The sequence below is a fragment of the Topomyia yanbarensis genome, chromosome 2 (genome assembly GCF_030247195.1).
Source record: "Topomyia yanbarensis strain Yona2022 chromosome 2, ASM3024719v1, whole genome shotgun sequence".
In the NCBI taxonomy this organism is placed as follows: domain Eukaryota; kingdom Metazoa; phylum Arthropoda; class Insecta; order Diptera; family Culicidae; genus Topomyia; species Topomyia yanbarensis.
The window spans coordinates 114,912,481-114,926,898 of NC_080671.1; the positions used below are offsets into that span (position 1 = coordinate 114,912,481).

Consider the following 14,418-nt stretch of genomic DNA (forward strand, 5'->3'; position numbering starts at 1 on the left):
TCTCTTTTCCATGCTCATGTAAGAAAAGGAAGTTGAAAAGAGAAACAACGAGCACTACTCAGAACTTTAAAGTGACATTGGAAGGTACAATTGGTAGATTCGATTTATTTCTCGTATTCCGCAGGAGAGTGAGTTTACGTTGCAGTTATGGTTTCCGTCTGCCGTAACTGCGACCTAGATGAGTGAAAAAAGCGGAGACGTAATTTTTTTTAAGTTTTGGAAGAAAAATCAGAAAATATCAGGTATTTTCCTGAACATCCCAGAGCACCAGGACAGTCAATTAAAAACCAGGGCATGTTCTGGGTATCAGGAATCAGGGACACTGGCCAACCATTGTTGTAGCTTGCAAACTTGCGTTCAAACAAAGACATTTCTGTCGGATGTGAGTCCGAAAATGTCAAAGAATTTGATGTATTTTTCCAAGCACAATTGCAGCATTCTAGTCAGGGCACTGACTGGACATTGCAAACTCAACTATCGCATGGCTACTATTCAGCGTGCTGAGTATTATTCGTGTGATCTTTGTGGATCCGATTATGGAACTTATATATATATATATATATATTTGATATGTAACTGCCCTACAGTAGTGCAATTGCGTATCCGGATTTTTGGTTCCCCATACATAGATGAACCTATGTACAGAGAGCTGAAGCTCGAGGATATCCTATTCTTCATAACCCAGTGTGGTAAAGAGCTATAGTTTAAGCCGCATTTGAATGACAATATCTCTTCAGTGGTGTCGTCGTTCCGTTATCTCAATATCCCCTCGGGGTTGTTGATATATCCGCTGACTGTTTAAATAGAAATTCTAAATCCCTCCGGGGCTTGGAAGTTTTAATCCTGCTATTGTAGCTCCTGCAGATCGTTCAGCATCCTTCCGGCGGCGCAGAGTGCTCTGTTTTAATTGTTCTGTGTCATTATTTTCCTTATCCCTAACCTTACCACTTTTCCAATCAGGAAAATGAAGAAAAAGCAAACTTCCCAAGGCACAAATCTCCGATCAATATGGGGAACGTGCCAGTCGCTACGGAATCCCGATGTCCTAGGAAACAAAGCCGTATGATCATCCTAAAATTGGTACACACCACCGTTCTATTTGTTGCTTAATTTAAAACACGTTTAGAATTGTGTTTAAATACATGAAGCAGGGCAGATACTCAGACTGGATAAACTGAGGAAACGCAATTTTAAATCCAGTAACGTTCGGGCATGGTATGAATTTTAAACATGAATTTTAAACATGAATTTTAAATTAAAAAGAACACCCGCTCAAACTGCGGGACCACTCCGGAACATGCCCTTACGTCGTTGCTTGACTCGAAACTATTTTCCCCAATCTATCGGACCTGAGTGTATATGCTGAATACCCTTCATATATTCAATACGGTTCAAAATAATAAATCAAAAGCAACGTAGGGTTTAGGTATTTTTTACATAGGATATGGTATGAAAGTTTGAAATAAATCGGTTAAGTAGTTTTTGAAAGGCAGATAACGCTGCAAATCGTGTTTTATCCAGGTACTTTCTGCAAAAAGCTTCGTCACTGAGTCGCTTGTCGATATTTTTGCATAGAAAAATTACAGAATAGTTTTGAAATGATGCATTATAATATACAAAAGTTTTGATCAATTCACATCACCCGAATTTTTAAAAAATCGCAAAAAGCATTTTTTCACGCTGAAACCTTTACTTCACACCCCCCCCCCCCCCCCTCAAGCTACCTACATCTGCGCCACAAAACAGCTACATTTGTTTGCTGTCCGTTGCACCCTTATTTCCTCTACTTTCAGTATTTTATCTATAGCTAATACCCAGCGGAACCTATTCGCCGTCTTCTCGACTCTCTCGCTTCATCAGTTTACCTGTGTCGTACTACAGTTGATAAGCGCAAGCCACCGAACGATCGTCCCTCGAATAAAATCTGTGTTGCTTGCTTCGGATCGGTTCATTCCTTGCTGACTTCATAGTTATGGTACTGGTCGAGTATAGGACTCGCAGTCTCCACAAAACCGTCCTCAGTGTCACACGTGCGCTCGTTCAGACACAGTAACTCCAGGTCGCGCGCGCTGCTCTAGTTTCTACTAAGCTGTAAAGTTCCTTCCTACTTCCCGATCATTCTAAAGTGGTTTTAATAGCTAGCGGTAGACCTATCGGTTTGACTAACCGTGAATAAGTCGCTTCATATATTCGTATAGTGTGATTGGTTTATTTATTACTGAAAAAGTGCTTTGGGTAAAATAAGAAGTTGCAGTCAATTAATGTGGTGATATACATGTCAGAAATTAAGTAATAAAAACCAATTGGTAATTGGTATCGATATCGAATATGCCGTCTCCAGATAGTAAAAAAATTTAGTGTTATGTAGGATGTTGTTGTGGTATCAATAATTCATAACAGAAAGTGAGAGATTGCGAAAATGCGTCACACCAATGCGCTCGCGGTTGTGTTTTTTGCTGCCGTTCAAATCACCCTCACAACAAACACGCCTAATTCCCCAACGACGGAGACCCCCAGGGTAAGCACTCTGTTAAACCTGGCCAACGAGACGGAGCTCGTCGATACGACACTACTAATCAAAGAATTCAAAAGTACGAACCCCGCACACGATGAGTCGACTATTGCCAGTAGTAGTACTAGCAGTAGCAGTAGCAGTAGTGATCCAACAGAAAGCCCCATTAGCACTAGCAGCACAGCTTCGATCGGAAACGCAACCGAGCCGTCCGGCGCAGCAGAAAACAAAACGATGACCCCTCAGGAAATCCAGAAGCTACTGATCCCTCCGGCCAAAGTCAAGGCCGCCATTCTACACCTCAATGAGTCGGAAGATACACATGAGAAGAATACGAAGTAAGTCACTGTTATTAATATTCCAGCAGCCAATGCACTGCGTGCAGCTACTTGCGTATCCTTGCGAATCTGAATCGTAGGCGTAACTTTATCAAGTATAGTACGCCGACGTCGGCTTGCATTAAACAGTTTGATTCGTTGCGGGCCGCACTGGCAGTAATTCAACTTAGAAGCGTCGCTTACCTTTTTTTTTAAAAATTACTCGTTTATTTCATCATACTTAGGGAGAGGTCGTGGGTATGTGTGTTTTGCCCGGATGCTTCCATTGCTGCAGAATTAAATGTTAAGGTAAAAAAATAATAGATTTATCGAATGAATTTCTTTCTCGATTACGGAGACATTTATAAACGATTTTATGTTCGAGTTCGTCGCTGTTGTGCTATCTTATGACAAACGCCATTTTGGGGTAAACTGAGTTAGATATGCCACATTACTTGTTTGAAAAATCTCTACAAAGTGGCGTTTTCAGAATTTTGAAATTCTACTTGGTTAGTTAGATATAGCGAGAAACATGATGAGAAACTGTGAGCTTTTTGCTTCAAATTACTGTATCTAGGGATTTGCTCAAGTTATATTGAAGTTTTAGATGCTTTTATGTGTGAAAATGTCTGAGGAACATAAACATTTTTAAAAGAAAATTACACGAGTTGTGAGAAAAACACAGTTTAGTTTTAAACTGGAAATAAAGCATATTAGGCAACACTGTAATCAAAAATAACATTTTTTTTCTAGATTCCCTGACCCATTTCCTTCAAAATGCAACTCACCGATTGTTTATAGACCATATGAACGCAAAGATATGAAAAAGTTAAAAATTGATGATTTTTTCTATGGAAAATTTTCCATGACACGTCCTACAAATTTTGTCATCAATACACCTATGACACGTGTGAGTGCGACTTTTGTTTACATTCATAGTAAAAACTCGCAACATAGTCAACCGATCTTCGTAATGCATCGTAGATTAATGCAGAATAGATAGAAGCATCAATTGTCTTCTTTTAATTGTTTATACCATTTATAAGTTTCAAAATATTCAATCTCGAACTTTAAAAATCGTTTTTTCTCGAAATGTGCTAAATGGCGCTTGTCATAAGATAGCACAACAGCGACGAGTTGGGCAAATCACACAATAAGTCGACCCCCCAATTTTCACCAATTCAAATATCACAATTATCTTGGCTTGGGAAGTAATAAAAGATTTGTAGCGTATCATTAGAAAAAGAAAAAGTGGTATTTTCATTTGAACCTATAAAAATTTAGCTGCGATCATATTTCATTTTGCAACAATTTTTATTTTTATATTGAAATGTAAGCATTTAATGCAAGTACTATACCACAATGTGTGCTTTGTGAGGACTGGTTTATACTTATTTTTAAAGTAGATTGCTTTTTGACGGTTCAATAGAGAAGCCTGTTCACTGTTTGCTGCATCTGTTTTTTTTTGCTGCCTAAAAGTGAGCCATTTTTGTCCTATTTGACATTCAATTATCAATGCCACGTAAAACTTTTTTAACTGTCTACTACCAAGTTTTTGTTCTGTTTAACATAGCTTAAAAACATATTGGCAGTTCGCGGAAGCTGCGGATTTTTCATTTCAACTACATATAAAACTAATAAACACTGTCATTTGAACGGATTAGGTTCAACTGAGAACGCCTGAAAAATCAACATCCTTGAATACGAAAAAACAGTTTTTATGCTACCCTTTACACAACCTTCATGAAAATAAGTAAATGTATTCGGGTCATTGTTTGAATACTGCTGATTTTGTGGTGCAACTGCTTTTTTCGTTTTTAAAGATGGCTGCTTTTCGAGGCGTTCTCAGTTGAACCTTAATTTTTTTGTTAATACAGTAATGTTTCGATTATATCACGCTTATATATCCATATATGTATGCATGCATCTGTGTATATACATATGTATATGTACGCATCTTAGTATGCATATGTAAATCAGTATGTATATATTTAAATGAATATATGTACATGCACTTATATATTGTTTTATACATATATACATCCATCCCTATATATAACTAGGCGTGATATAATCGAAACATTACTGTAACACTAACATTTCTGAACTAAGCCGTGTGGTGTCCGGCAGGCTATTTTTTGCGCTATTTCAACCAAGAATAGAACCACTGGAAACTTGCTCCCATGTCGTAAGAGGCGACTAACAACATGTTAGTTCCTAGGTCAAGGAGTTGATCCGTACCAAAGACTTAACCTGGACATAACTTGAGGTTTTGCATCATAGCCTTTAGGATTTTTTTAATTGGCTTAAGATGAAGCTGTCGAACCACACACAAAGTTTTTTGATTGGCAAGCGATCTGTAGATGTGTCAAAATGAGCCAGTTTGTTTTTAAATCTGTAACCGTCTACCGACAAATCTACATTGTCGAATACCTTCGAAAGTGACTTCTTAAGCTCTCATGAAGATCTGACTCTAGCTTTGTACTAGTTTTGCTTTCCTAAACAGTGGTAAACATTTCAACACTCCAGAACTTCACTCTGTTAAAAAAGGTGCGGCCGTCGGAAACTAAAACTTCGTAAAATCGCACTCCTGATCCTTTCTTCAAAATCATCCAATGCAGATCTCTGCGTCACTCTTCCGAGTTTGAACCGCTCATATGGTAGTCGGTCTTTTCCACTTTCCACTTTCCACTCTTCTTCTGGGCCGCCTGTGGATCAAAAGCCCTTGTCGTTGTGCTTATTACATTTATTACGCATAATAAACATGTTTGCAATTTGGCATTTAACCCAATTATGGAAACGTGTCTGATAGGGAGAGTGGAGATGTCATTAATATTTCACAGTTAATTTCTTCACATTCCTTTGAGCTATCTTTTATACTTTTTGTACGCTTACTTTGTTCTGCAAACTTTGGAAATGATCATTGAAGTGTTAGTAAGAAGCAATACTTTCCATGGCCGGCTGTTCGGAGTTCAAATTGCTCGTTTCGAATTATCAGAAATTGAACGCGAGCGACTTTTTTAGGGGAATGTGTTTGCTCAATATATGGGAACAAGCATACCAATAGAAAGCTAGAACCCTAATAATAACTGATAAAAGAATTTTAATTTATTCTGTCAACATGAAAAAATTATTAACAATTTCGTAAAATGATAATTTTTCACCATTTTGAAAAATGTGGTCGGTTGTCAGCACCCTAAGAAAATTTACAAACAATGAAAAAATGTGAATGAAAATTATCAAGGTTCAAAAAGAAACAGAAATTTATTCATTTCAACAACCATCAAAGGCGTGTTGAACATCATTCTTCATCAGAACCACAATCTGTGTATATGAAAAACTGCTGCGAATATTACGCACTGCTAATGCACTGACGGATCGCATTCACTACAATTCTCGACAAACATGTGATTACGGCTTAAAAGCCAACTGTCAAAATTCTCTTTGAAATGAAATTCCGGACAAACCGTTACTCACCAATCACAGATGTTGGTAGTAGACGAAAGAGAAAAGTTTTGAACTGTGTTTAGCCAGTAACGGTTTGTCCGGAATATCCTTTCAAAGAGAATTTCGACAGTTGGCTTTTAAGCCGTAATCTGACGGCGCCAGTGGTTGAGTGGTAAGCGTGACCGCCACTCATTTCAATTTGCCTGGGTTCAATTCCAGCTGAGGTCGCTGAGATTTTTCTGAGTTGAAAAAATCTGTGGTCACGTCTTCCTTCGGAAGGGAAGTAAAGCCGTTGGTCCCCGGTCTATGAGTTTGGTGGATCGATATCATCTAGTCCAGATAGTTAAGTCACCTCTGGCGTCGGTAAAGAAGAAGTGATCCAACTTCTATACTCTTACTAACAAAAATATCCTTCTCCTGTGATATTTGTGGAGTGCGCAGTAGTATATACGGCCTATAGCAAAAGCAAGTATCGGACTACCAATTCCTTCCCTTTCCTTCCGCGATCAACGTTCGGGCCTGGCCGGCACCGGTATTGATCAATACTTTAGGATTACCAGGAGTTGCATATTGGAAGATGTTTCGCTATTCCCAAGCATAATTATCTACTTATTCTCTGTGCAACTTCAGCTAGTCCAGATCGATAACGGAGTAGCAGCCAGGGGTGGTCGCACAAGCTCAAGCTCAAGTTGGCTTTTAAGCCATAATCATATGTTTGTCGAGAATTGAGTGAGTTTCAGGCAGCCCATTTTTTGACCACTGCTTCAGACAAATCAGATAGAAGCCAAAGAGGGAGGTTTCTGCAGGGTAACCCCCCCCCCCTTTTTGGTCCCCCTTTTTTGGTCGTAACAATCTGGTGTATACAGTGCGACGCAGTGGTGAAAACACGACCAGCTGAGTTTTCTTTATGTAAATGTAAAACGCTAAACCGGAGGTCGCCTTCCTGGGTTTCAGAATGGTGTTAAAGATCGATCTCTGGTATCTATTCGTAAACCCGTACCAAAAATTCCCGTATTGATTAGGTTATCGAGAACTCAGCATTTGCTACAAAAATGGGGTGCCGACCACCGACCATGTTTGAGTGCCGACAACCGATTTTAGTAACCTTTTTGAAAACTGAACAAAAAAAATTAAAGGGTTGTGTACAGGACACGACCACGGTGACATTAAAAATGTAGCTTTTTTCAAGATCGTGCAAATGTATTTTATCTATCACACATATCGACTCAAGTTCTTGCTCACTCGCCTGTTTTTTATGTTACAATTTGCTATATACCCTCCCCATTAAAACATAATTTATTGAAGGTCTTTTAACAGTAATCTATTAATTAATCAAGTATCTCACTAGGTAATTGGCATTATTTGGCTAATCCATCTAGTAAAAATAGGCTGGTCTGTCCAGAAAATATATTTAAAAGAAAAGTTCCATATTTAGAACCGTGACGAGGAAGCCCACGCCCAGCAACGGAAATATACAGATTCTTCATGAAATATGAAATTTCATTTTCCATTTAAATTTTCAATAATGTATTAATGAACTTAAGTAAACAATCTTAAGGTTAAGTATTTCTTGATCGATTAGTGGTGAAAAAAATGAAATTATTTGATAAATTACATTGTTATGCAACGTTCGCACTACCAGTTAAAACGGGTTTTATGCTATCTTGGTGACATTTTCTCTTGTTGCTAATTATTAAAACGAGTTATAACTCTGTAGTGTAAACATTGTATTATTAAACCAATTCTGCAGCGTTTTATGTTATATAGGTGTTTTATGTGGTAATAGGACTGACATAATTATATCTTCAGTACAGCGGTTTGTTGCATAATTTCAAACAGATATATTTTAAAATTTAAATTAGTATACCCAACCGTTCTATTTGTTGTATACTTTAAAACGCAATTAGAACTGTGTTTTAAATACATAGGGCAGGACAGATACTCTGACTGGATAAACTGGGAAAACAATTTTAAGTCCAGTAACGATTAAGACATGGCTTGAATTTGAATCGAATAAGAACACCCGCCTAAACTGCTGCTGGGACGGTAAGTTCTGTTTCAAAATTTTCCGTTGTGTACAGTACGAAACAAAAGTGTTTGAAATTAGAAAACAAAAAGTTCTGCTGGGAATGTGATTGTTTCCGATGCAATTACTCTCAGGTTTTTTTACGCAGGGGATACAGGCCGTGCAAATGAAAACCGCCTAAATTTAAAAAAAAACGCGTAAATGAAAACCGCGGAAATTTCAAAATTCGCGTAAAAAATACCGCGTAATAAAACCTGAGTGTACTCCCCTATATAAAATACTACGCTGCTGAACAGTGCAATAACTACAGAAGCACGTTGTCAGATGCCTTACTGATAAAAAACATATAACCAAAATATGAAACATATGAAAACCAATAGGCTCTTTACCCTAGGCAGCTACAATGTGCCGTAAACATGGATTAACAAGTTACAACGCACACGCATGCATAAAAATAAATATATTTTATTCAAACGCAACACTCTTAAGCAGCACACACCGTATTGAATTAAATCCAAACCACCCCACCCACCCACTTTGCAAATCATTCTGTGACACCGTGCTGGTACCCGAAAAATCCGCACACGGCCACCGCTGCCGAAAATGCATAGCGTCTACCGCTTATTGTAGTGCCCAGACGCTGCAGCCATGATCTTACCCGTTCGACATAAGAACAAAAACTGATTCAAACGGGTACGCGTCACCTCTATTTATAAACTAACCGTATATGGTTTAGTCACTTAGGTGCGAGTGTGTGCAAATGCCAACGTTACCGAAAATCGATAGCGCTTATTGCATCGCCCGGAGACGACGTTGCTCGTATGAGACAAGAGCAACAACTGATTTAAACGGACATGCGTCGCTTCTATTTATGACTTTTCGTCTTTCATTGAGTCACTAAGCTGCCCTCTTTTGACGGCTGTGTCTGAGAAATCTGCCTCACGAATGGTAATTTTCCCGTTTTTCGTGAACTTTTTAATTTTACCAATTTCCAAAAGTCTACTTTTATTGGGGAGATATTAAATTATTACCAATATTTAAGTTAGGTGTTTCTGAATCGGTTGGTGTATGAATGATTAAAATCCATCTAGTAATATCGGAGTTATAAGCGTGCAAACCTTACATAGTTTCGTTACATGGGAGATAGTTTAGATTTTAGAATGACACCTAGCCCCAGATAGTGGAGTAAGACATTTTTAATGTCAAAAAATTGTGGCGAACTTTTCAGTGTCATTCAATGTTGAATCACAAAATAGAATAAATTCACATCGTAAATATTCAATGCGCATACTTTTTCGATCGATTTACTTCTTTCTATAGCACTAAGCAAATCATCAGAAAAAACTTTTAAGTAGAGTTTCACTTGTTCAAAAAATATATTGGTTGTAGAACAGAACATTCGAGTCTGTTTGCTTCAGCAATCGGCACAGAAAGATCGCGCTAATATAACACATAAATGATATTTACTAGAATGTCCATGTCTACTTTCTGTCAAAAGTTACGTAGGGGTACCGACAAACGACCAGTGCCGGAAACCGATTACTTTCCCCTACATATTGCAAAGATCATATTGTCTATAGATGAATAGAATATCTCTATTATAATCGACGCGGCTTCATCCTTTTATGTAACGCCCCGCGGAATAATAATTCTTAAAATGCCTATTCGGCATTCATATTTCTACTGAAGGTCGCACTCCAGAAAACTTTCATCCAAAATTAAAAGACAAATCGCGTGCGTACTTAGCTAAATCACAATATCTAGCAAGATTCATTTCCCTACCTACTATCACCAATCCTATTCTACTTCACTTGTGGATGATGGAGAGAATTCCTCGGTTATAATAGTCACAAGTGTTGAACTAACATTCCATCCCATCCCAAAAATGACCTTCATGGGCGTGGCCACCTACATTATTGATCATACTATAATCTTAGTCGCTTTAGGTTGCACGTTGAGTACGATGTACTACTCCCAAGTATCACACAATTGGTTCAATGTACAATTCCAACAGGCTTTGATCAATCACGGGAAACATACGAGCGATCAAATAAGCTAAGCTAAGCTATTGACTTGATTTGGATATCTGTTCATTTGTACCCCCTCCCCCAGGACCGTCGGAACACTTCTTTCCCAAGTGGGTAGTAAGATTCGGAATGATTTCTACCCGTACTGACGAAAGCTCAGACATGGCGTGGTTAAGTGAAAATGAAAATTCCCTGATAATAGCTGATGGCCATTTGAAAACACCCTTTGTCGACAGGCTGTATGACCGACGGCTCAGTTAAAATATGTTAGTTGATTACTGATACTACATGGAACATTTGTACAGCTAAGCCCACATTACGCCTTTTATTTGAATTACGTTGCATTATTTTTCCTTTCCCTGCGATAGAGCCTTCTTTGGTGGGTACTGAAACCCGCGTGATAGTGTGGACTAATGGGAAGGTAGCTCCGTCGACTAACATCCTTCCAGGCTTAATGGGTTTTGAATACCGAGGGCAAAAATAATCTTTTTCAATGCAAATCATATCCATTTAATACATCTGGCCCCTGGATGGTCTACTTCCGGACCAAAGATCATTTAGCATCATCGATATATCGCGTTATCAAACTAAACACTCTCGGGCGTATACAAAGAAGTAGCCGCCCGGGAAGTAGAGATCGATGGTGTAGTCTCCGAGAGGGGCCTTGATGGCGAAATATGGGATTTCTTCAAAGGTTGACTCCCTTTGGTTTAGTAAGTGAAAATTCTAGTATGCAAGCAATTGCGTTCAACCTTTTGCCAGATCTGGTTTTTAAAAATTGCTTTTTTTTTAACGGAACTGGTCTACCTGTACGCCTTTATGTGCTGCAGGGCTTGAACTACCGTCATTGCAAATAATGGGGCCATAGACCCTCGTGACGATTGAATATCTTTTTATAGTCACGTAAATAAAACAAACAATAGAGTTACCCATTAAAGAAACAAAGTACGGTGTGGAAAATGCGACTCCGCATGAACTGTCGACATATCCCACATATAAATTATACGGGGAAAATAGAAGCATTCTTTTGAGGAACGCTCCGAGAAGAAATGCTAAAGAGGGCCATCGGCTACAACTAAGAGCAGGATTCTGGCAATCCAATTGAGGAAACATTTTCTAATGTCCCTATAAATTTTCGAAAGAGGAGAATCATTTCTCCTAAGCTTCCTCGTAAAAGCCCGAGAGTGTCCCTTGATTGATGTAAGTATGTCAGTTCTATCATTTTCCTAGATTTTACACAATGCATTTGCATTATATAAAACCTTGTAAACTTCCGACGTAGATCTTTCACAACATTTTTCGCCAGGAGCGTTTTGGGGATCAAAACGTGCTATTATTTCCATCAGATTAGCCTTTATTCGGTACCAGGTATTGAAGTTTGCTTTTCAAGTCCGAATCAAAAACAAAAACTTATTGATAGTTTCCAGCTGGTTCTAGAAGACTTTAAATCCCACGATATACTACGCGTCCACTATATCAGAAACAATCGAATAAAAACAAGAATTTTCTCCAGTGGAAGTGTACAACGGTTTGACAAGCTTGATTATCTACACTGCGATCAAAAGTGAGACGAAACGAGTACCCAGCGCAAACAACCGCGGACGGTCTCCCCCTCCGTAATGGGCAGAGAGAGCACAGAATTGTACGCGCAAAAGTCAAAGACTTTCTGAGCGTCGGATGGCCCGAATTTTTTCGAAAAAATGCTGCGTTAGAAGCGCAAATTAAAAACTTGATGAAGCTGAAAAACGCGGTTATTGGCACCGGTTCGTCGACGGATTAACGAGAAAAACAATATTTCGTCTAATGGCTAGGCCCTACGTTGTGTAATCGATTCAACCTTTAATCGAAGTACACTGAACCTAGAATCCTTTTTCGGCGACAACAGCATTACAATATTAAACGACAGATAGAGGTTCGAGATGAAATGATAATACTGTATATAAAAGTAATGATTGTTCTTTAAAAACACAAATTTGTCTGACAGCAAAGATGCTCGCAAGCATTGTAATGTACATATCACCGTAACATTCATCAGGTGATGCTATGCATAGCTTCTATGCTAATTATTATGACAGTAGTGGTGAGGGCGGTAATAAAGGAGGCGGTGCTGCAAACATTGCACAGTGGTCCAGATCGCTAATTTAGGAGGAATTTTTACTTTCTGACAAACCTGTATAATTTAGCCGTATCTTGTTTTAGGATGAATTTGTGTACTTTAGAAGATGCTTCTTTTTATTGGAATAGTTATTAGGGTGGTTCTAATTTATCTAAAATACGAAAATAAACTTTTTACTGATGAAAGATAGAGCTCCACAGTCTTCCACAAAGTTGTAAAGTAACTTATTTTGAATAAATTTGTTGAACATATTAAAGCTCTATCTCTTTTAGTTTTTGTTATACAAGAAATTTAAAAAAAAAGATTAGGGTGTTCCTGAAAAAAACGTTTTTTTAGTATAACTTTCGTATCTTTTACTTTTTGTTAACACAACCTTTGAACAGCTTATTGAAAACTTCAAGCCGAGTATTTTTCTCCAAGACACCGAAGGTCTAACTTTTTTCTTTAAAAAGTTATGGACACTTTTCGTTAAAAAAATAGCCTATTTCAAGGCTCAATATCGCTGATGCGGGCACCTAAAATTGAATTCTGTTTCCACCACATGAAAGACCATACTTATTAGTATATTTGAGCAAAAATTGGCGAATACGATATTTTTTTAAAATTTGCAATTTAGATTTAAAGTTTGTAGTTTTGCATGTTCAACGCATTAAAGCATTTACACACATATCGTTGTATTATGAAAAAAGCCACTTTCAAATATCATTCTCTCATCGCAGCAAGCTTTGCATAAGTGAAACGACTGTCAAAAAAGGTTTCTGATTTTATTCGTTTTAAATAAAACTAGTAAATATGGAGTTGTTAGTGCTTGTTAGTGCTCGGAAGAAAATAAAAATCTTCATGTTGGAATTTAGAAGGTTGTGGATTCGGAGTAAGCGCACGCAAATTCGGTTTGAGCTGGAAAATTTTGTGTGGCTTGAAGGAAAGCTAAGATTCGAAGTCGAAGGTAAAGGTAAAGGCCGAAAGAGGAAACCATTTTCCGAAATATGTCGCAGAGCCAAAATAAAAAGATTAGGAAAGTTGCGCGATAAGTATTCCACGGAAGAACTTGGTTTAGCGTCAGCCGTCAACGCTAATTCTACTGGTTTCCGTTTAGTTGGCAGACAAATCGAACGATTGTCGAAAAGTCCCGTCAGATCTACCGTAGAGAATTTAGGATCTATGGCTGTCCCGATTGCAGAAGCGTTTACTGCGGAGGAGGCACTTAGATTTATTTGTGAAAATGATTTTTCTAAGGCGCAGTACCAAAACATACGCAGCTCAGTTATGCAGAAGGGTTTGGACATTTATCCCGCGTATAATAAAATAGTAGAAGAAAAGAAACTATGCTATCCGATCGGTATGTACTATTCTCAAAGATTCGTCCCTGAATCAACAATTTTTTTCAGGAATTTCTGTTCAGCCTTCTTGTGCGTATGTTCCCCTTCAAGCTCTTGTTAACCATACCGTGGAACGACTCATCTCGTTTCTGAATATTGGAGTTCTACCACTGCATCCTGAGGATAATACGTTTGTTATCTTTAAGTGGGGCTGCGATGGAAGCAGCAACCATTCCCGGTAGGCAACATTATTTTTCTTCTAAACTTTGACTGACAGTCTCTTTTCCACTTGAACATAGATACAAGCAAATGTGCGTTGACGAAGATGAAAATGGAGAACTATTCGAGTATAACGATTCGCATATATTTGCTCTATCTATAGTACCTTTACGTGTAGTTAGTCGCCGGAAAGATGAGTCAAGAGATTGCATTCTTTGGAATAATGATTTTCCATCTTCAGTATCCCTGTGCCGACCAGTAAAATTAATTTTCAAGAAGGAAAATCCTGAACTAACAAAGGATGAAGTTGCCGCGATGAACAAGCAAATCGATGAATTAGTCCCGACTATAGTAAATGTTAATATGCGCAAGATTCCGATTAGTTCAAGCTTCATATTTTCCATGGTTGATACGAAGGTAGTGAATGACGTAACA

At 38.2% G+C, this 14,418-nt stretch overlaps 1 protein-coding gene across 1 annotated transcript in view; it reads left to right on the plus strand.

Moving 5' to 3' along the window:
* The first annotated feature begins 1,888 nt into the window (after window positions 1-1,888).
* LOC131679258 (pH-sensitive chloride channel 2-like) overlaps window positions 1,889-14,418 on the plus strand; it is a 49,092-nt gene continuing 36,562 nt past the window's right edge. The window contains exon 1 of the mRNA XM_058959962.1: window positions 1,889-2,850. Within this exon, the coding sequence (XP_058815945.1) occupies window positions 2,420-2,850 (431 nt within the window). The 5' untranslated portion in view covers window positions 1,889-2,419. The remainder of the gene's footprint in view (window positions 2,851-14,418) is intronic.